Source organism: Podarcis filfolensis (genome assembly GCF_964270895.1).
Source record: "Podarcis filfolensis genome assembly, chromosome: 17".
NCBI classification, from domain to species: Eukaryota; Metazoa; Chordata; class Lepidosauria; order Squamata; family Lacertidae; genus Podarcis; species Podarcis filfolensis.
This window is the reverse complement of record NC_139621.1, coordinates 29,590,874-29,611,486: the sequence shown is the minus strand read 5'-3', so window position 1 is coordinate 29,611,486 and position 20,613 is coordinate 29,590,874. Positions and strand designations below refer to the sequence as shown.

General features: G+C 43.8%; 1 protein-coding gene across 1 annotated transcript; it reads right to left on the bottom strand.

Moving 5' to 3' along the window:
• Window positions 1-1,354: 1,354 nt before the first annotated feature.
• On the bottom strand, window positions 1,355-19,081 carry AMBN (ameloblastin). Its single transcript, XM_083593891.1, has 8 exons — window positions 18,982-19,081; window positions 15,593-15,711; window positions 11,313-11,360; window positions 9,343-9,462; window positions 8,293-8,532; window positions 5,372-5,416; window positions 4,376-4,420; window positions 1,355-2,352 (listed from the first exon to the last, which is right to left on the bottom strand). The coding sequence occupies exons 2-8, from the start codon at window positions 15,644-15,646 to the stop codon at window positions 1,876-1,878; spliced, it is 1,029 nt and encodes a 342-aa protein (XP_083450017.1). The 5' UTR covers window positions 15,647-15,711; window positions 18,982-19,081; the 3' UTR covers window positions 1,355-1,875.
• Between the last annotated feature and the right edge of the window lie 1,532 nt (window positions 19,082-20,613).

The window sequence follows — 20,613 nt, the reverse complement described above, 5'->3', positions numbered from 1 at the left end:
AATAAAAGGACACATTCTACTCATGTAAAAACACGCTGATTCCTGGACCGTCTGTGGGCCAGATTTAGAAGGCAATTCGGCCAGATCCGGCCCCTGGGCCTTAGGTTGCCTACCCCTGCTCTAGTTCAACCCAGACTCTGTGTCAGACTCTTCATTTGGCCTTCAGGTCACAATGCAGTAATTTATTACACCAGTAAACAATGTCTGTGAAGGCTGGTGCAACCGGCAGTGGGAGAGCAAGTTCCTTCCTTCCTTCCTTCCTTCCTTCCTTCCTTCCTTCCTTCCTTCCTCTTTCTTTCTTTCTTTCTTTCTTTCTTTCTTTCTTTCTTTCTTTCTTTCTTTCTTTCTTTCTGCCAAATTAATAAAACCAGTTCTAGGTAAAGACAGGTAACTGGTTTGAGGTGTCACGAAAGGGCAGCAAATAGTCTGTCAAAATAAGAAGAGGGTAGTGCTTGTGGGATATGTTGCCACAGTTCTCAAAACACCTTAGTGCCCCTTGAATAGTTTTGTACTTTGACTTGGGTCTGACGGTGGCAGTAGCAGGATGGCCTCTGGCAGCAAAAGGTATTGGATTGAGCACCAGAAATCCTTCACAAAGTGTGTTGGAAATGCATGGACATTTCCCAGAGGAAATTGGGCTGGCCACTTTTGAAAAGAGAATGCATGGACCCTGCTCTGATCCAGCATCACATGTCCCTAGCCTAGATTATGACAATTTGGCAGTTCAAGATCTGTGCTAGGAAAGCAGCTGGAAGCCCTTGAGCTACACCTAGCTTCTCCAGTTGCAAATCTATATGCTAAGTGAGGGAGTTGCATCTGTAGAATTGGGTGTGCCAGCAGTTCAGTTTATGGGGTTGGTAGGCCCATGAGGCAGGGTAAAGAAGCCACCTTGGGCAGTAGAATCCCATGGTATGGTGCCTCTGTGGGTACCCTGCCTCCCTCTACCACTGCTGGGGGGCCACAGAGAGATTTCTGGCTGGCTTCCAGAGAGATTTCACCAGAAGCTACTGCCCTGTGACCCTGGTAAATGAGACTTCAGCTGTAGGCAGGGACAGCACTTTCCCATTCTTCATCAGGCAGCGAAACTAGATGGGTTGCCCCTGGGGATTAGGGACATGACCCATCAAGTGACTGAAGACTCAGGGAAGAGTATGAATGGGGGACTTTGGTTTTCCCCAAATTAAATCTGGTTACCTGAAAGTTCTGCTTGTAATGTGCAGTAGGCAAAGTATCTGGGAAGGAAAAGGCGACCCAACTGAGGGTTAAGAATTGCTTATGTTTGCGAACAGCTTTTGCATAACTGCGCTGTCATTTACTCGACATTTTAAGAAAAGCAAGCTGCAAGAAGAATTAATATGGCTAAATAAAAGTTTATTACATGCTGCCTACATAAATCAATGCAACACAGTGAGCCTTCTAATCAGAATCAGAGACACACACCAACCGTAAGCTCCAGATTAACACGCAACTGCTTATAAATCTTGAGTGCATTTCTGGTTTCTAATGCCAAAGGTTTCATAAATAATAATCATTCTTTAAAATATCAATCAGGCGAGGGCTTAAAGCATATGAAAGCTAAAGTGGCATAAACAAAAGGGAAGGGAACCTCCGCAATTGCCAGCAGAAACAGAATTCATTTTTTAGCCATTAATCATCTGGCACCTCCGTTGCTTTTCCAGACGTGAAATGTAAGACATGGGGGGGGGGCGGGGAGGTGGGAAATTACGCCATCACTGCCACAAGCTGCATACACTGATTAGCACATTTAATGCTTTGGTGCTCATTGTGTAGAAGATTAATAGTCCTCCTAAGCCAATGCATCAAGCACAGGAAATACCTGAAGAGCAGGTGTGGGCATGCGTTCCTTAAGGGCACTCAAGGCTCTTGGAAATGCCACATATCTTGACCTACTTGTGGGTAGCCAGCTTCATTTCCTGCATTGGCTGTGGATACGGGGAACATGGTGGGCTCCAAAGGCATGGCAGCGTCAGCGTTAAAAGGCATGAAACTGTCAGGGAGCCCTTCAGCTGCCGGAGGGGCTGCTGTGGCCTGGGGTCCACCTGCTGGTCCTTTGCTCTGGGCCACAGGGTTTAGCAGGTTGCTGTTGGCATTGGGCAAGGCACCACCCTGGGTGCCATCTAGGGAGATGATGTTGCTCCCCTTGCCTGAAGGGTTAGCTCCTGCGTTGGCTCCTCCTTGAACTTCAGGCTGCTCTGTTATTCCAAGCTGGTCGTCTTCCACAGTATAATCACCTGGCCCACCGAGGTTTGGTTGCATGTTTCCATATCTAGCATCCATGGCAAACAGGTTTGGGCCCGGTGCGTGATAGGCTGGTGCGCCAAATCCACCACCCTGGGAGAGAAAAAATTTCAGAGTGTCCCATTACCACGACTGCCATAAATTCCCATTGCTAAGTTTTACCCTGCTATGAAAAACAAATGTGGATTTTGCCAAAGTTAGAATCTCAACTAAGATATTTCATAGAATTGTAGAGTTTGAAGGGACCCTGAGGATCATCTGCCCTGTAATGCAGTAATGTGTAGCTTTCCCATATGGGGATCAAACTTGCAGCCTTGGCATTAACAGCAGCATGCTCTAACCATTTGCACTGGTATTTCCATTTGTACCACTGGTGTCAACCTCCCAGTAATATTAGGAGGAAAGGTGGTCTCCAGGGAGCAGTGCTACATGTCCATGAAATGAAAACCATGTCTTAAATCTCTGCCCTTGCCCACCCCAGTAGCATTTAGCAGAGCTCTTCCAATATCCACACTGGCAGCAGTATTTTCACATTACGGTAAGCTATAGTTAATATAGCTGTGAATGTGCAGGGGACTCTCACTTCACTCCTTGCTTTGCACAACCCCTGGCTTAGTGTTATACCCAAACTGGAGACTGTGGTTTTCACTCCCTTCCTTTGCTCCCTTTCGTTTGTTCTTGGGCTTACCAGCTGTGGCCTGAGTGAAACAAGAGAACAGTCCCTGGTTCAGATGAAAGGCTAAACCAGGGAGCATGGTTTGTTGCTGCTGCTTGTGCCAGGGGAGGAGAGAGGCATCGAGCAAACTGAACCAATGCATGTTTTCCTGCTCCACATCATGGTCTGTTACTAGTGGGGGCTGTGACTTCAGTGCTGAAACATTTGCTCTAGATGTTTTGGGATGAGAAGGGAGTATTAAAAAATAGGGCTGGCATTTCTGATGCCAGGTATGTGTTTAATGGAATATTCTGGGCTTGATTCTCATTCACCTCCTGGTGAATTAGAGTCTAATGTAGGATTTTAGTGTTGGGGATCACTTACTGATTCAGACTGGAGTAAAAGGTAAAGGGACCCCTGACCATTAGGTCCAGTCGTGGCCGACTCTGGGGTTGCGGCGCTCATCTCGCTCTATAGGCCGAAGGAGCTGGCGTTTGTCCACAGACAGCTTCCGGGTCATGTGGCCAGCATGACTAAGCCGCTTCTGGCAAACCAGAACAGCGCACGGAAATGCTGTTTACCTTCCCGCCAGAGTGGTACCTATTTATCTACTTGCACTTTGACGTGCTTTTGAACTGCTAGGTTGGCAGGAGCAGGGACCGAGCAACGGGAGCTCACCCCGTCACGGGAATTCAAACCACCGACCTTCTGATCGGCAAGTCCTAGGCTCTGTGGTTTAACCCACAGCGCCACCCGCGTCCCTTCAGATTGGAGTAGTTTCTTTTAATTGAGGGAAAATGTTTTGTGTCAAAAAGGGTGTGGCTGCTTATTCAAAGGCCAAGCTTTTTTTTTTAACCCTCCTTGGCACTGACAGGCTTAAAGAAAGAAAAAAGAAAAAGAAACCCTGTTATATATTTGTTTCTCCCAAATATTTCTCTTCCAGCATCAGTGGTAAACTGTATACATCACTCAATATTGGTGAACCTGTACTGTGATACTTATCTAGCCATGTAGGAGAATTACGGAGATCTGCTGACATTACAATCCTGTAATCAGCATTATATCAGTTTGAGGGTAATGACCTCTCTAAGTACTGTCAATTTTTTTGTGAGGTAACCGAGAAATGTTCCTTAGCAACTCTGAATGCCATCACTACAATTCATAGAGTCCCTTGAATGGTAGCTATTATAATACTTCACTTTTAATGTTTATAGCATAAGACAGCCATCCCCCAACCAGCTGTCCCCCAGATGTTTTAGGGTAAAAACCTCCCAACGTCACTGACCGCTGGCCATGTAGACAAGATCTGATGGGAGCTGGAGCCCATCAAGATCTGGGTGGCACCAGGTAAGGGAAAACTGGCAAAAGGTATCTTTGTAGACAGAATTTGCTTTTTCATTCATTCACAGTGTAAATTAATGTAGTAATTAAGGAGGCATATTTCAACTTATCATGACTCACCGGCATTTCTTCTGAGCTTACTATTCCTAGTCTTGCAGGAGCCGCCTAAGGAACATATAAGTAAACAGCATATGAGGACCAAATCATCCCAGGCCAATACACGTACAGTGGTGGGAAAACACCCTTCATTTTAAAGCATATTATACCCATTTGATTGTACTTCATAAAACATTTCTGTCTACATGGTTTAAAAGTCCACATTGCTGCTTATATTATTTCCTTCCCTTTGAAACATTAGTGTATCATAAACAAGTTAATGAGCTCTGGAGTGTTTTGCTTTCCTTCACTGAAAATTCTTCCTGTGTTTTGAAATTAAAAAAATTGCAATGTGTAGCTTCCAGGGGTAGGTTTATGATCATTCCCATAAGCGTGGTTCCTCCTTCCCTCCCTCTCTCCCTCTCTCTCTCTCTCTCTCTCTCTCTCTCTCACACACACACACACACATTTGAATAGCTAAATTAGAATGCAATTATTCTTTTGCAAGCAGTATACGGAAAAATCATTTCCTTGATTCTATCCGTTTGTCATATTTTAGTGTGACTGACAAAAAGGATGAGACTATGATGATGAATTGGTTGAGATGTGTAGATGGGTGGCAAGTTAGTTCTCAGATACTCTTGTTGAGCTTTCTGAGACAAAGTAATCAAGCTGTGATAAGGAAAACATTGGGTGGGGAGGAAAGGGAGCGCTGGAATTGGCCGTAGTGGAAGGGCAAGCTCTGCCCCCACTCAGGTGGCATCTCTGAGTTCCTTCTCCATTCATTCCTATGAGGGAAAAGTGCTGCACTTAGATACACTTTGCCCTTTGGTTCTGGTGCTAGCTGGCCACAGCTTCTAGTGGGGTGACAACCATATTGGTGTTGCCAGCATTCTCATACTGTGTGCAGAGCACACAGAGATGTACTGCACCCCAGATATTCCTTTAATGTTTTGGTTGTCTCCCTGACATGATAATGATAAGGATTTCATTGCTTGTAAATGAATGCAACATACTTACTCCTTGGTTGCCTATGTAGGACATGTAATGCAGACTGGGTGGCATCTAGACAAAGGAGAAAACCAATTAGCAGTAGTTTTGCTTTCAGGAACAGTACTCTTTGTTGTTTCATGAAAAACAGTGAAGAGCTTAGAATCAGACCATAGGCCCATCAGCATCTTGTTCTCAATGGTAAAGGTAAAGGTAAAGGGATCCCTGACCATTAGGTCCAGTCGTGACCGACTCTGGGGTTGCGGCGCTCATCTCGCTTTATTGGCCGAGGGAGCCAGCATACAGCTTCCGGGTCATGTGGCCAGCATGACTAAGCCGCTTCTGGCTAACCAGAGCAGCTCACAAAATTGCCGTTTACCTTCCCGCCGGAGCGGTACCTATTTATCTACTTGCACTTTGATGTGTTTTCAAACTGCTAGGTGGGCAGGAGCTGGGACCAAGCAACGGGAGCTCACCCCGTCCCGGGGATTCGAACCACCGACCTTCTGATCGGCAAGTCCTAGGCTCTGTGGTTTAACCCACAGCGCCACCCGCATCCCATATTCTCAATGGTAGACTTACCAAAATGCCCTAAGACATGGATGGAGAACCTTTGAGTTTCCAGGTGCTGCTGGACTCCAGATCCCATCAGTCTAGCCAACATGGCCAATAATCAGGGATGATGGGAGTTGTAAACCAACTACATCTGAAAAGCCACAGGTTCCCAATTCTGGCTCCTATAGTTAGCACCTACACTGTCGACTTAAGTCATCACCTCTTCTATAGAATCATATAAATGTAGGGTTGGAAAGGATCCCGAGGGTCATTTAGCCCAAAGCTCTGCAATAAAGGAATCTTAACTAGATCGTACATTAAAGATGGCCATCCAACCTCTGCTTTAAAACCTCCAAGGAAGAAGAGTCCAACACCTCTTCTGGGTGAATTAAGGTACTGCAATAATTTTACGTGATTCACTGTACTGATGGCTTTTCTCCAGATCAGTCAATAAATCCTACTAGTAAGAATAATAAAGAAAGTGGGATTTCCTCCCTGTATTGCCTAGTCCAGGCATCCCCAAACTCAGACCTCCAGATGTTTTGGGACTACAACTCCCATCATCCCTGAACACTGGTCCTGATAGCTAGGTATGATGGGAGTTGTAGTCCCAAAACATCTGGAGGGCCAAGTTTGGGAATGCCTGGCCTAGTCCTTTACTGCCCTGCCCAGACTTGTCTGTGAGGTCAATGTGGCGTGTGCATGTGGGGTAGCGAGGCTGAAAGGAAAACACTTGATGGCTGCTTTTGCTTTAGATCTCTGTGTTACCATGCACTGCTTTCCTTCATGATGGATGGTGCAGAAAGCACCTATATAAACAGAGTTCTTGCATAGCTTAACTTCTCAGAAAAGTCACTTTGGACATAAGCTCATTTTTAAACCTGTGCAAGATACTTACTTGATGCACTCAAGGTAGGACTTTGCATCATAAGTCCAGGGCCAAACTCATGAGAAGGAGCAGGAGCCCTTCCCCCCACCAACCCACAAATATGGATGGGTGAGATGTGTGGTTCAGTTTAAAGGGGACTGCATCAAATTCGCAATGTAAGAACTGAAACACATGGATATTTCAAAATTGACTCTTATCCAAATTTTGCAATGCTCCAACATTTACAAAAATTAATATATTAGGGGACAGTGTGTGTAAAAGCTAATATGTCAATGAAAATATCATTAAAATGCCTTATATTATAGGTAATTGCTTTAAGAAAATGTGTACTTGAGACAAAATTGTATGAAAAAATGTGTTTATTATGAGAAATTCAAATTAAAATGCTGAGGGGTTTTTTAAGAATTGCAGAAATGTGAAGAACTAAATTTAAGAAAAATGAGAAACTGAGAGAATTGAAACTGACAGTTCCTTCCACCCTTAGCAGAAAAACTGACCGACCACATTTTGGAGTGATCAAAGTAATATGTATTACTGTCTCACACCTTCCCTCTACAGTGGTACCTTGGGTTACAGACGCTTCAGGTTACAGACTCCGCTAACCCGGAAGTAGTACCTCGGCTTAAGAACTTTGCTTCAGGATGAGAACAGAAATCATGCAGTGGCGGCGCAGCAGCAGTGGGAGGCCCCATTAGCTAAAGTGGTGCTTCAGGCTAAGAACAGTTTCAGGTTATGAACGGACCTCCAGAATGAATTAAGATCTTAACCAGAGGTACCACTGTAATACCACAAAGTTCTGAGCCTGAAAGCACCTAAGTTCACCACTGTGGTTTCATGTTAAGAGAGTTCAGCTATGGGAATCAGTGTGCTGGCAGCATGACTGTTTTGAGAATCAACATACAGATCTATGCTGTGGTTGTTGGGCTGTTTCTTGTGGGGTTCCAAGTAAACCTGGGTAGAGCTTTGCAAGAGAAAGGAGCATAGAAACATCCAGTGAAATGCAATGCAAGGCAAAAACTAATATATATATAGAATAGGTACTATAATACGTACCCAAGAAAAGTATCAAAGAACTATGGGCGCTGCCTATTTGTGCATAGAGTTCAATGTTAATTTTTCAAGGCGATGTGAAATAAAATTCTATACTGACTGCCTGACCTAATGTCCCTGAGTATTCTTGTACAGCGGGTAACTGTATCTATCAAGAAAACATTTAGAGATATAAGACTAGGAGACGCAAAGTGAAAAAGAAAAGCAAAGACAGACCTTAATCCTAACTTGCAGTTGAGGCTGGATGCTTTTACAGCACTGTTTCAGCTGACCAAGCTTGGATGGAAATTTGAAATTCTATGGAAGAAAAATCTTCCAAAAATTCAGAAACTGGCCTTTGGTAGGAAAATGAACCTATCATCTGGGGGTGGGTGGAGCTCAGGATTCAAGCACTGGAGTCCCTGAAACCTGTACTGGTGGTTTTGGGACTTAGATGTCACCTGTTTATAAAACTGACCTGCTGAGGTTGTCTCTCTGATGGCTGCTGTTGGACAACTGGCTGGTTTCCCTCCGGCAGCAGAAACGGCTTCTGCTGGAATGGTGGCTGCATATCGTACTGCTGGAATTGGACTTGCCTTGTAGGAATGAGATTTACAACCTGGAAGACAGGTTGCTCTTGCAGTTCAGGCTGCTGAAGCAGAATGGGTGTCTGCTGAGATGGTAGCGGAGGAGGGTGTACAGGCATGCTGATTTCATACTGTAGAGAGGAGCGTGGGAGGACAAATAGCCAGAAGGAAAAGGGTACAGTCATTAAGAAGTTATGTCCATGATACCAAAGGCAGTGCATGCCTTTTTAAAAAGTATCTAATGTATTAGGCTCTTGCCTGCAAAATCTCACGTGCTTTCATTAGTATTCAAGATGCCAAATAATTAGCAAAAGATGCTAATGACTGAGTTGTACTGAAATAAAGATGATCTCTTTAAATGCCTATATAGCACAATCCTTTATCATTCCTTATGTGTTCCAAGAGGGCTTTCTCCCTATAAACTGTGCCCTGACAGCAAACAGAAAATTGCCATTCTTCCTAGCAAATATCTTGGGGAATAGTTTGGCTGTCATCATTTAAGAGACATGAAAGCGATTGCATCACATCCAGATGCCTTGTTTATTCAGCATTCATCCTGATCTTTTTGCCCAAAATAGACTATGACTTGAGTATTCATTCCGATATGTTATTTGACAATGAACATTTATCCTCCATCCACCCTGATTCGCTTGCAGGCTGTTTTGCACATCTTCCTGGTAATATTTCATTCTCCTCACACTTTTCAATGCATTTCCCCATTGCTTTCCAAACCACAAAAAGCTGAAGGGGTTTTTGGCCTTTTGTTTTTTTTTAAGGATTTGTTGCACTCAGGCTTTAGTCCACTTTAATTGGGCAAACCTAAAGTCCCAGTAAGTGACTGAATCTCTCCCGCAAAATTCTAATGCCCTGGAAGCACCTTATTTTTAATCCTCATTATACTGAGTACAGTTCCCAAAATTATTGTAGCACAAGCAGCTTACCTGTTGAGTTTCATGTTGCTGAGGTCTTCCCCTTAACCAATAGTAAGATGAATGTGGCGGAAGAAAGTTGTGTATCCACAATGTATTAAACGGATCTGCATAGCTATAAGGCTGAGCATACTAAAGAAATGGCACAAATCAATGCAGATATTCTGCAGCTGCAATTCACATTTTAGCATTCTTAAAAACTCGCATTAGAATGTGGCATCATAAATAGTTGGAAATGGGTTTTCTTATTGATTTCTGTTATGTTGACATGCCCAGTTCTTTTCTGCTCGATAATACAGCCATATATTTCATTACAGAGAGATAGAGGCAGAAGAGGAAGGTGGAACAAAGAAGTATTTACAATTATTCCGCCTTTGGGTACCCAAGGAACCCTCAAGTTAGTTTACAAATTAGTAAAGGAATACAGACAACGTAAACCCATATCAATGAATAAAACATAAAGCCTTTCTTACAAGAGCACAACAGGAGCATTAAACTCTAAGACCTCCAAATGCCTTCTGAAATAAAAAGCTCTGAACTTTTTATCCATAGTCCTCTAGATAAAGTTAGTTTGTGACCATACGTAGCTGCAATCCTAGGCAAGTTTGCTTGGAAGTAAGTACTTATTCTCTAGTAAGCATATTTAGTCTTGAGTAAACATGCATTAAAATAGGCTGCATATCCAAGGTACCAATGGAACAAAGATAGCCCAGGCTAAGACTGCAGTCCTATATGAATTCAGCGGGATTCACTTCTGAGAAGACATGTAAAGGATAACACAGTAGATTCCATTCCTCTCAATGTGGAACAGACAAATCCTTTCTACGTTTACTAAGCTATATGTCACACTGAACATAAAATCATTGTAGATTGGATTGCAGCCTTTGTCATGGCCAACTTGAGCCAGAATGTACCTTTCCTTTGTCTCTTTTAATTGACTTTTAAACTGCTTGAGGATTGATCACACACTGCACAGCCTACAGGCCCAAGTTGTCTCTACATATGCACAAGTGTTTGTGTGAAGCAGTGCAATTCATTCATCTGTACATCTCAGCTATTGTGTACAGAGATACATAGACTGTACACTTGTTGAACAAAGTGTACAGCGCAACTATCTGGGTACACAGGCTGTGCGCATGTTGAACACAATGTGATTGTTATAGAAATATAGAAATACTTTATTGTCATTGTACCACTTGTTTACAGTGAGATTAAATGAGCCTCCCCTCCCTCCCACAATCTCTCAGTCCTTATTATACTCTGTGTGCTGTTGTACGACCACCAACCCTGAACATAAGCTGCAATGTTGCTGTCTTCCATTCAGCAGCCTCATGACCCACGGGTAGAAACTGTTCTTTAACCTGTTGCTGCGGCTTATCATGCTTCTATATCTCCTGCCTGAGGGCAGGAGATTTAAAAAGTGCTGGCCAGGGTGTGAGTCATCCCTGAGAATGTTCCTTGCTCTTCTGAGGCAATGGTCTCCTACGATGACATCTAATGGACTCAGGGGACAGCCCATGATATTGTGTGCTGTCTTCACCACCCTCTGTAGGGACTTTCAGTCCATGGCTGTCAAACCAGCGTACCACACCGTAATACGGTATGAGAGAACACTTTCTATCGTGGACCGATAGAAGGAAATAATCAGTTGTTGAATATTAAGACAAGATCCAACATCATGCCAGCAGATAGGATGGGAATTCTCCTTCATCTCCTTCCCCCATGAAGATTTGGGCCTCCGCAAATCTACTCTAGAGGCATCCCCCAACCCTCCGGATAACTTTTTGGAGATGCAAGCAGACATCTGCTGAGCAAGCAGGATATTACAATTGGGTTTCTATTGCCAAAGGAACAATAGGTTTTTTGGGTAGTTTGTCATATAGGAAAATATTCTAGAATTGCATCATGTATTTTCTATTGCAGTTACATTCACTTAGAAAGAGAATTTTTCAAAGAGGGTATCTGTAGTTAGCTGCAGTTACCTGCGGGAGTACACCTGCCACGTTTGGTCCCGCCAATTGTCTCATCAGCTGAAAAGAAATGAAAAACCCACAACATTAATACCAACCATTTTATCTTCGCAATATTCTTCTCCTTCTTATTGCCCCCCCCCCGCCCATTTCTGATGCTCAGAATTGGTATTTAACTCAAGGTCCTTATCTTTTGATGCCAGAGATAGTGCCTCGAACACAAGTAATAACACTTCTAAGCACATGCAGAGAGCCTACTTATTATGGAAGAACTCCCTGATATTGTAGAATGCCTGTGTCAGATCAACATAAAAGAACCTTGCAGGATCACACCCAGATCACACACATCCAGTCTAGGCCAACATCCTGTATCCAAATGCAGCCAGCCAGATTCTTTCGGGTAGCCCTCAAACGCAGCATGAAACCATAGCCCTTCTCGACTTTTTGCGCCCAGCAGATGGTATTCAGAAATACGTTGCCTCTGAAAGTGGAGGTTGCTATCACAGCTAGTAACCCTTGGCAGACCAATCTGTATTAAAAAGGTCTGTTCCTCTTTGAAAGCCATCCAAACTAATGGCCGTTGTGGCAGCAATTCCCACATGTTGCTTATGCATTGTGCACAGAAGCACTTTTCTTTTATCTATATAGAAGGATCTCTATATAGAAGGATCTGGCAACTTCTGTTTCAGTGTATCTGAAGAAGTGTGCATGCACACGAAAGCTCATACCAAGAACTAACTTAGTTGGTCTTTAAGGTGCTACTGGAAGGAAAAAAAATTTTTTTGTTTTGACTATGGCAGACCAACACGGCTACCTATCTGTAACTTTTCTTTTATCTGTTCAGAATCTTGTACTGGACAGTTACATGGGATGGCTCGAATCATTAGCGTCCAGGAAGAAGAAGAAGAGTTTGGACTTGATATCCCACCTTTCACTCCCCTTCAGGAGTCTCAAAGTGGCTAACAATCTCCTTTCCCTTCCTCCCCCACAACAAACACTCTGTGAGGTGAGTGGGGCTGAGAGACTTCAAAGAAGTGTGACTGGCCCAAGGTCACCCAGCAGCTGCATGTGGAGGAGCGGAGACACGAACCCAGTTCACCAGATTACGAGACTACCGCTCTTAACCACTACACCACACTGGGTGTAGGAAAAGGGTGGTGAAAATCTGTAATCTGTAAAATTTTCTTCTTTGCAGGTTGTGCGAGTCTTTAAGGTCCAGAGACATCCTTGTTATAGAACAGGGTTTCCCAAACTTGGGTCTCCAGCTGTTTTTGGACTACAATTCCCATCATCCCTGACCTCTGCTCCTGCAAGCTAGGGATGATGGGAGTTGTAGTTCAAAAACAGCTGGAGATCCAAGTTTGGGAAACCCTGTTACAGAGCTTAACACAGTTTCCCACTGCTTGGCTGAGATCGAGATTTCAAATTCTTTATTCTGCTCCTCCCTTAATATATGTGCATTGAACTGGTTTGCTGCTAATAAACATTTCTATAAGGTAATAGGGTTTTTCCCCCTTGTTACATAATAATTAACCAGCTGTTTTAATATCTCTGGGGTCTCTGAGGTTGTAAAAGCTGTTGGTCCATAAGTGGTAGTTAGCAAATGCTTTTTCTGAAGATATTGTCATCGAGCATTTAAAGGTAATTCATATTTAGCTCTTAACACAGAGTACATTCATACCTTGGTTCCTGAACGCCTTGTGAGTCAAACATTTTGGCTCCCAAATGCCTCAAACCCGGAAGTGTGTGCTCTGGTTTCCAAACGTTCTTTGGAACCTGAACGTCTGACATGTCTTGCGGGGCTCCCTGCAGCCAACTAGAAGCCACGCCTTGGTTTCCGAACATTTTGGAAGTCGAATGGACTTCCGGAACAGATTCTGTTCGACTTCCGTGGCACCACTGTATGCATAAAATTCATCCTTCTCATCTATCAAATGGTCCGGGGAATATATGACAGGCAGAGATAACTAATTCTACTTTGGTCCCCATCCTTTTCTCTGCTGACATCTGCAAAGACAATGCTGAGATGGTGGAGGGGGGGGAGAGAGAGGCTGACAGCCAGTGCCACCCCCTGGACTGGATGTCTGTAAGAAGGCAGGCAAGCAGGGGCTGGCAGAGGGCAGACCAAGGTTGTTGGGGGCACTGCCACATTTGCCCTAGTGCACCAACCTCCACTAGCAGATTGTGCATATCAGCAGCCCAGCAGGTGTTTGCTGCATGCCAGTTCTTAGGTGATGTTGAGATCAACTCTTGTAACCATCATTTGTTGCAGGTGATAGAGAGAGTAAATAATGACAGGTACAGTCCTGGGTGGTGAATTAGTTATAGAAGCCCATATGCAACAGAATTTATTTGTTCCTAAGCATCACAGACGCGGGTGGCGCTGTGGGTTAAACCACAGAACCTAGGACTTGTCGATCAGCAGGTCGGCGGTTCGAATCCCCGCGATGGGGTGGGCTCCCATTGCTCGGTCCCTGCTCCTGCCAACCTAGCAGTTCGAAAGCATGTTAAAGTGCAAGTAGATAAATAGGTACCACTCTGGTGGGAAGGTAAACAGCGTTTCCGTGCACTGCTCTGGTTCGCCAGAAGCAGCTTAGCCATGCTGGCCACATGACCTGGAAGCTGTACACCGGCTCCCTCGGCCAATAAAGCGAGATGAGCGCCGCAACCCCAGAGTCAGCCACGACTGGACCTAATGGTCAGGGGTCCCTTTACCTTTAAGCATCACAGAAAATATACTGGAGAGAGCCAAAACAATGGTGGCACCTCTGGTCGTGCTACGCAAAAGCTGCCTTTGGTTCTGGGTCAACCTGTGGGTGTGCCAGGGGCATGAGGGAGTGTTGGCCCCATGATCCATGGCTACCCTGACGTGCCCCCTGAATGCCTTGGTTTGCCCACCCACACTGCTAGTGGAACATCTTCACTTGCAGGGCTCTCTGTGCCAAGGCCTGTCTGTAGATCTCCCTCTCTGCTGGAGGATGGCATTTACAGCTTCCTAAGTCAGTTTCAGCTAGCCTTTCACCAGCTGTAGCACTGCAGCCCTGGCTAATTATTCATTACTGCATTAATGATTTAAAACAGCAAACACCATCATTCAGAAAAGCTTATTTTAAGATGCTAATTGGACCGGCTCTCCTTGAAGGTTATCATAATGACTTCCGGATATTTTAGAGATACTTGCAAGTGCAGGTGGGGGGTAAAATATACCTCAAGGCTTATACCACCCATTCCAGGTATCCCAGCCTGTTGGAGAAGCATCTGCGGACAAACAAAATATCTATTGACTCTCTCCCCCCCCCCACCCCTTTGCAACACTTGCATTTGGGAAGGTGCTAATCACCTGTATTCAGAAAAGGGAGAAGCAAGTTTGCCATTACTGACTTGCTCTTTTGCGTGGAATTTGTATTGTACTGAGGCTTAGGTGTCATAAAATGGCCACAGATTCACCTTTGTGCAACCACACATTGTTGACACAAAAACGAATGGGCCCGATCCAAGCTGGGTTAGGCATGACGTAGTGCTGATTAAAGTAATGGGACTCCTCATCACCTAGGCTGCACCTGCACTGCACATTTAAAGCATCATCATATCACTTTAAACAATAACGGCTCCCCCTCAAAGAATTCTGCAAATTGTCGCTTGTTAAAGATGCTGAGAGTTTTTAGGAGATACCTATTTCCCATATGAACTTACATTTCCCAGAGTGGTTAAACAGTCAACCCATTTCCCCAGAGAACTATGGAAATTGTAGCTCTGTGAGGGGGATAGGGGTCTCCGAAGAACTCTTAGCACCCTTAACAAACTACATTTCTCGTGAGTTTTTGAAGGAAGCCATGTCTGTTTAATGTTGTAAGACTTGCAAACAATAGTTTTCAGCCCTGGTTTGCAATGCCCATGGCTTCTGCTGCTGCTCATTTGAAGCAAAATTTAAGTTAATGTTGGGAGAAGAAAGGAAGGGGGGGAATTTCTCTGGATAGGGAAAGAGGTTGTGTGAGGAGCAAGTCATCAAGCCCATAATCTGCTCCCAGTCTCAGCAGGGTTGTAGCAACACTGGGCCTTTGTCATATAAAATTCAAACCATTTGTGAAATGCCTTGGAAGCCATCTCCATATTTATAATGTTATATTTCCCTCCAACATGAGAAAAAAACCAGAGGATCATCTACTCTGGAAAGCACTGTGCATGTCAAGTCTCCAAAATAACAATCTATACTACTAGTAACAAAACAAAACATGAAACAGGTTCTCCTTAATTTGACGGACAACAGTTTGAGGTAAAATTGTATTATTTACCGGCATTGCAGAGCAGATTCCTAACAGGACTGAGATAAGGATCCATTTTTTCATATCTCTGATGTTATGTCTTGAGTAAAAAAAAGGACCTGGGAAGAATTTCAGAGGATGATGAGGTCCTGGAAATGAAATATAGTAAACAGTGAAATAGTGGCATAGTTAGTGCAAAGTCCCCTTTGACAAATGTGGTTTGCCTTCCAAGCTTGAGGTGCTTAATACCCAAGGCCGGTGAAGTTCTTTTATCAGCTGAAACAAAAACCCCACATCCCTAGGAGGATGGATAAAAACAATCATTATGCAACATTACAATACAATGTTAATACAATGCTAATAAATCAAATAATTTATTTTAATCACTAATTAAATGGATTTAATTGCTGCTTTTTCACTATACCCCCAAATCATGACATCACACTCAACCTAATGGTAGAGGGAGCCCTTCCCATGATGCTCTGCAAGTCTAAGGATGCTTGGTCACTTAACACTGTTGCCAAGCAGTCAGAAGGAGGAACGCAAGGCATTTTTGAATCTTCCCTGTTGAACGGAGTCCTGCTTTTCCAACAGGAGTAGCTTATGGAGAAAAGGAGAGGTACAGGAACTAAATGAACAATGCCTTGTGCCAGTTGTGTGGCAGGCAAGCTTTTTCTGGTACTGTAATGCAGCTATGGGGGAATCATTACCTGTTAATATTCTGCCTGTGGTGCTGTGGGTTAAACCACAGAGCCTAGGACTTGCCGATCAGAAGGTCGGCGGTTCGAATCCCCGTGACGGGGTGAGCTCCCGTTGCTCGGTCCCTGCTCCTGCCAACCTAGCAGTTGGAAAGCACGTCAAAGTGCAAGTAGATAAATAGGTACCGCTCCGGTGGGAAAGTAAACGGCGTTTCCGTGCGCTGCTCTGGTTCACCAGAAAGCAGCTTAGTCATGCTGGCCACATGACCCGGAAACTGTATGCCGGCTCCCTCGGCCAATAAAGCGAGATGAGCGCCGCAACCCCAGAGTTGGTCACGACTGGACCTAATGGTCAGGGGTCCCTTTACCTTTACCTATTCTGCCTGTCAAAAGAGCTTATTACATGTGTGCAGTGGCGTAGCGTGGGTTGTCAGCACCCGGGGCAAGGCAAGTAATTTGCGCCCCCTAACCCGTGGATTTGCGTCCCCTAACCTGTGGATTTGCGCCCCCTAACCCTAACCCCCAGATGTTGCGCCCGGTGCGGCCAGCCCCCCTGCACCCCCCACGCTACGCCACTGCTTGTGTGCATTTACTGATTTGATTTCAGACCCTACACTTCAGCATAGAAGCAGGTGAGGATAAACTTTTTATGAACTGAAGAGCTTGGATGAACTGGGAGTGAATTTGTTTGCTTTGTAAAAGTGCAAACTTTAACTCAGACAAGTTCATTTTTGGATAAGAGGAACTTGAACTAAACTTGTGCCTTTTAAAAATGGACTTTGCAAGTACATCCAGTTGCGGACGGGATCCATTCCAGAGCTCCGGTCAGATCCTGAGGTTTCCGCAACCGGGGGTGTCGCTTCTGTGCATGCACGTGGCACATAGAGCGCTTCTGCGCATGAGCGTGGGGCGAAACCTGGAAAAATACTTCCAGGTTTGCCGTGTACGTATCCCGAAGGATACATAACTGGAGGTGAACGCAAATAGTACTCATTGTACTCATGAGTAAACGCCTCTCTGGTTCCTGGTGGCTCTGCTGCTTATATATGTTTTGAGCATACACTAATCTCCAATAAGAATAACGATGCAACTGTCTGAAACTTTAGTCTACAAGATAATGAGGGTTTTCATAACAATCACAATCAGGCCTACATAATATACACCCTGTGCCAAACATTTTTCTTCCCTAAAGAATAGCTTGTGTCATATGTTTATAGCCTAACACTGCAAAAAGTAATTTTAGGCTGAGAGTGCACAGAGATATAAAAAGCAATGCTAATGAATTGATCCCAAGCAAGCTCTCCAGCACAGCGGGGCCATATTCCACAAGTGGCAGGGCTTCTAGATTAAATACACTTGTCCTGTAATTCACTTACAGAGGAACGGAAGACAAATGTGGAAATTCTTGCTTGGGGAATTGGGGGTGGCTCAATATATTTTGCTGCCTGAAGCAAAGCAGCAAATGTTATGTGCCCTTCCCAGTCAACACACACACACACACACACACACACCACAAAATGTATTTTGTACACACAGCCAGTCAAGTTACTTTAGCACCTGAGGTAGAAAAGTGCCTCTCCCTGGGAATAAAAATACAGCAATAACAAACCCCAAATCAGCTGCCTGTGGTGGCCATTACATTCTGCCTCATGGTAGCTGAGGGAAGATGAAAGGGTTTCTTGACGATAAATTTTAGGGAAGAAGTTATGACAACCCATTGCAGCAAAAATCAAAACCAAAGTAAGTTATTTGGCACCTTAAAGACTAAGGTTGTTTCCTGAAGACTGTTTACATAGCCTTCAACATTTATCTGATAAAAATAGGGACATCCTATTGGACAACAACAACAATTTTATTATTTATTCCTCGCCCATCTGACTGGGTTGCCCCAGCCACTCTAGGTGGCTTCCAACATATATAAACAAATAACAAAACATTAAAGATTAAAAAAAACCCTTCCCTATACTGGGCTGCCTTCAGATGTCTTCTAAAGGTTGTATAGTTACTTATCTCCTTGGCTTGGGAGTCACATAACTCCATGTCCCCCAACCCTTCTCTGATGAAAATAGGGACATCCTAATGACATTCCAGGATCAAATCAGAAACCAGGAGGGCTTTTGTAAATCTGGGACTGTCCCTGGAAAATAGGGACACTTGGAGTTTAGTTAGTCTGTGTTTAGTGAGCATTTGTCCTAATCAACTTGCACAAAGTTTGCAGGGCGGTGATATGAAAACCCCCTACTTTTTGAACATTCACTCTGATTTGTTTCTGAGGAGGCTATAGGACCTACTTCACGCAATTATTATCCTACTTTCCCCCAGTGCTTCCCCTCACCACTTCTTTCATCATAAAAGGCCCATTGTTATTTTTTTTTTGAAAGGGGAGTGGGTTTGTTCTGCAAGAGCACCAAATCCACTTTAATTGCCCAGACTAAAGTTGTCAGTGTGCAATTAAATCCTACCCACAAAATAGTGACTCTCTGGAAATGGCCTAGCACACTTGCCTTGAGCTCTCGTAATGTAAGATTTGTCACTTTTTTTCACAGGGTTCTTCACACACACACACACACACACACCACTAGCCTGAGGCAGAACCAAAAATTCAGGGAAAAGTGTGCTGTCGTGACTGCTTTCTTTCTCAGACAGAACTCTTGTCTGTGATGGAATACAGTCCCCTTCCTCCAAGCATATCTGTCACAGAAGATGGAAAGAAATGTTTACCTCCACGCTGTCTTGAAAATCCCCCAACCCTTGTTGTCTTGAGGCAACTCGAGAAATCTTCAGAAGATAAAGCTTTCACAGGAATGATTTGTAAACTTCTCTCTCTAGAATATAAGCCTTATTGAAATGGCCGGCTAACCAATCAATACCGAGCAAAAGGGCAGGGGAATTACAGACTTCCACCAAGTTCCCACCTACCCTTACCACAGCACATAAAACTCAAAGCCATGATATCTCATTACTTATAATTGCATCCTCAAGTCTATATTTATAGAAACCATTGTCTAACACATAGAAAATGAGCACAAAAACAGAATGTGTGCAACAAAGCAAAATGGAGATGAAATCTTGTTTATGACACCAGGTGTCTCGGCGGTCACCCTCCCCATGCCCCAACAGAAGTGTTCTATCTGAAACGGCTCCATTTTAGTAGCTGTCCCACAGGTGTAGCTTTCTACCTTGCTTCATCTCTAGAAACACTGCCCTGTGGAATACCTACCTGCCACTCAGCTGTTCAAGTTGCAAAACCTGTATCAAAACATGGACACACTGCAAGTACAAAATGAACTAAAACCAGGAGAAAATGTTGATTTAAGGACATAGCCTCATCTTCTGGTAAGAAAGAAAAATATATATGAAAGCAGCTGAGATTTATTTAATGGTTTATAGTTCATTTCATGTTTTCTTCCAGTGTCAACATTATATGTTAATCTGACAATCCAAAAGCAACATGGTGGTCTAATAATATGATTGCAACACTTTTATATCACTACTGAATTGTATCTTAATTTACAATCAGCGTACAATATATACATGGTGACACCACCTAATATGAGTTAAGAAAATGTCGCAAAGTAAGGGATTTTTTTGGCTAGTATAACTTCACAAAGAATCACTGAAACTTGAGGCAACATGCCTTCCAAGGTAAGTGTAAAATCAGACAAAGCGCAACTCATGCAGTGTTTTGCAGGGAATAAGTTGAAGGATGTTGGTGCTCCAAAAACAGCAACAGCAGGACAGTCCTTCCAGGATAACCGACTGTTTTAAATGTTCTTCCTCAGCTGATAATAATAGCTAACACTGTCAGCCAATTACACTGATTAGTGTAAGCTGAACCATTTGTATACTGTGTACCCTTTCCGATGTTTTACTTGGTAATGTACCTCTTATTGTGTAATAACCATTTGCAGACTGTTCAGGTATATCGTCTCATTTATTGTATTTGAATGTAACTGATTTTATTTGGTGGTCTCAATGAGTTGCCAGCCCCCCCCCCCCCCCAGGTATGGCCAGGAACCTCCAGGAATCAACCTTAATCTCCAGGAATCTCCTGAGGCTAATCCTGGAGATTTGACAAGTAACCAGTGCTGTCCCACATTGGCAAGTGCTGAAAGGGCACATCCAAATAGGGCCATCCTATTCCATAATAATAATTTTATTAGTTATACCCTGCCCATCTGACTGGCTTGCCACAGCCACACTGAGCTGCTTCCAACATATATAAAAACGTAATAAAACATTAAACCTTCAGATGTCTTCTAAAGGTTGTATACTTACTTATCTCCTTGGCTTGGGGATCACGCCAACCTTCATGCCCTTCAACATTTCTCCAATGAAAATAAGGACCTCCTA

Excerpts from the sequence above, each read along its gene's own strand:
- AMBN (XM_083593891.1), bottom strand. The coding sequence starts at position 15,646 with ATGAAAAAATGGATCCTTATCTCAGTCCTGTTAGGAATCTGCTCTGCA. Across the intron at positions 11,361-15,592 it reads GAATCTGCTCTGCAATGCCG|CTGATGAGACAATTGGCGGG; the intron begins GTAAATAATACA and ends ATTTCTTTTCAG. Across the intron at positions 9,463-11,312 it reads TGGCAGGTGTACTCCCGCAG|TATGCTCAGCCTTATAGCTA; the intron begins GTAACTGCAGCT and ends CCATTTCTTTAG.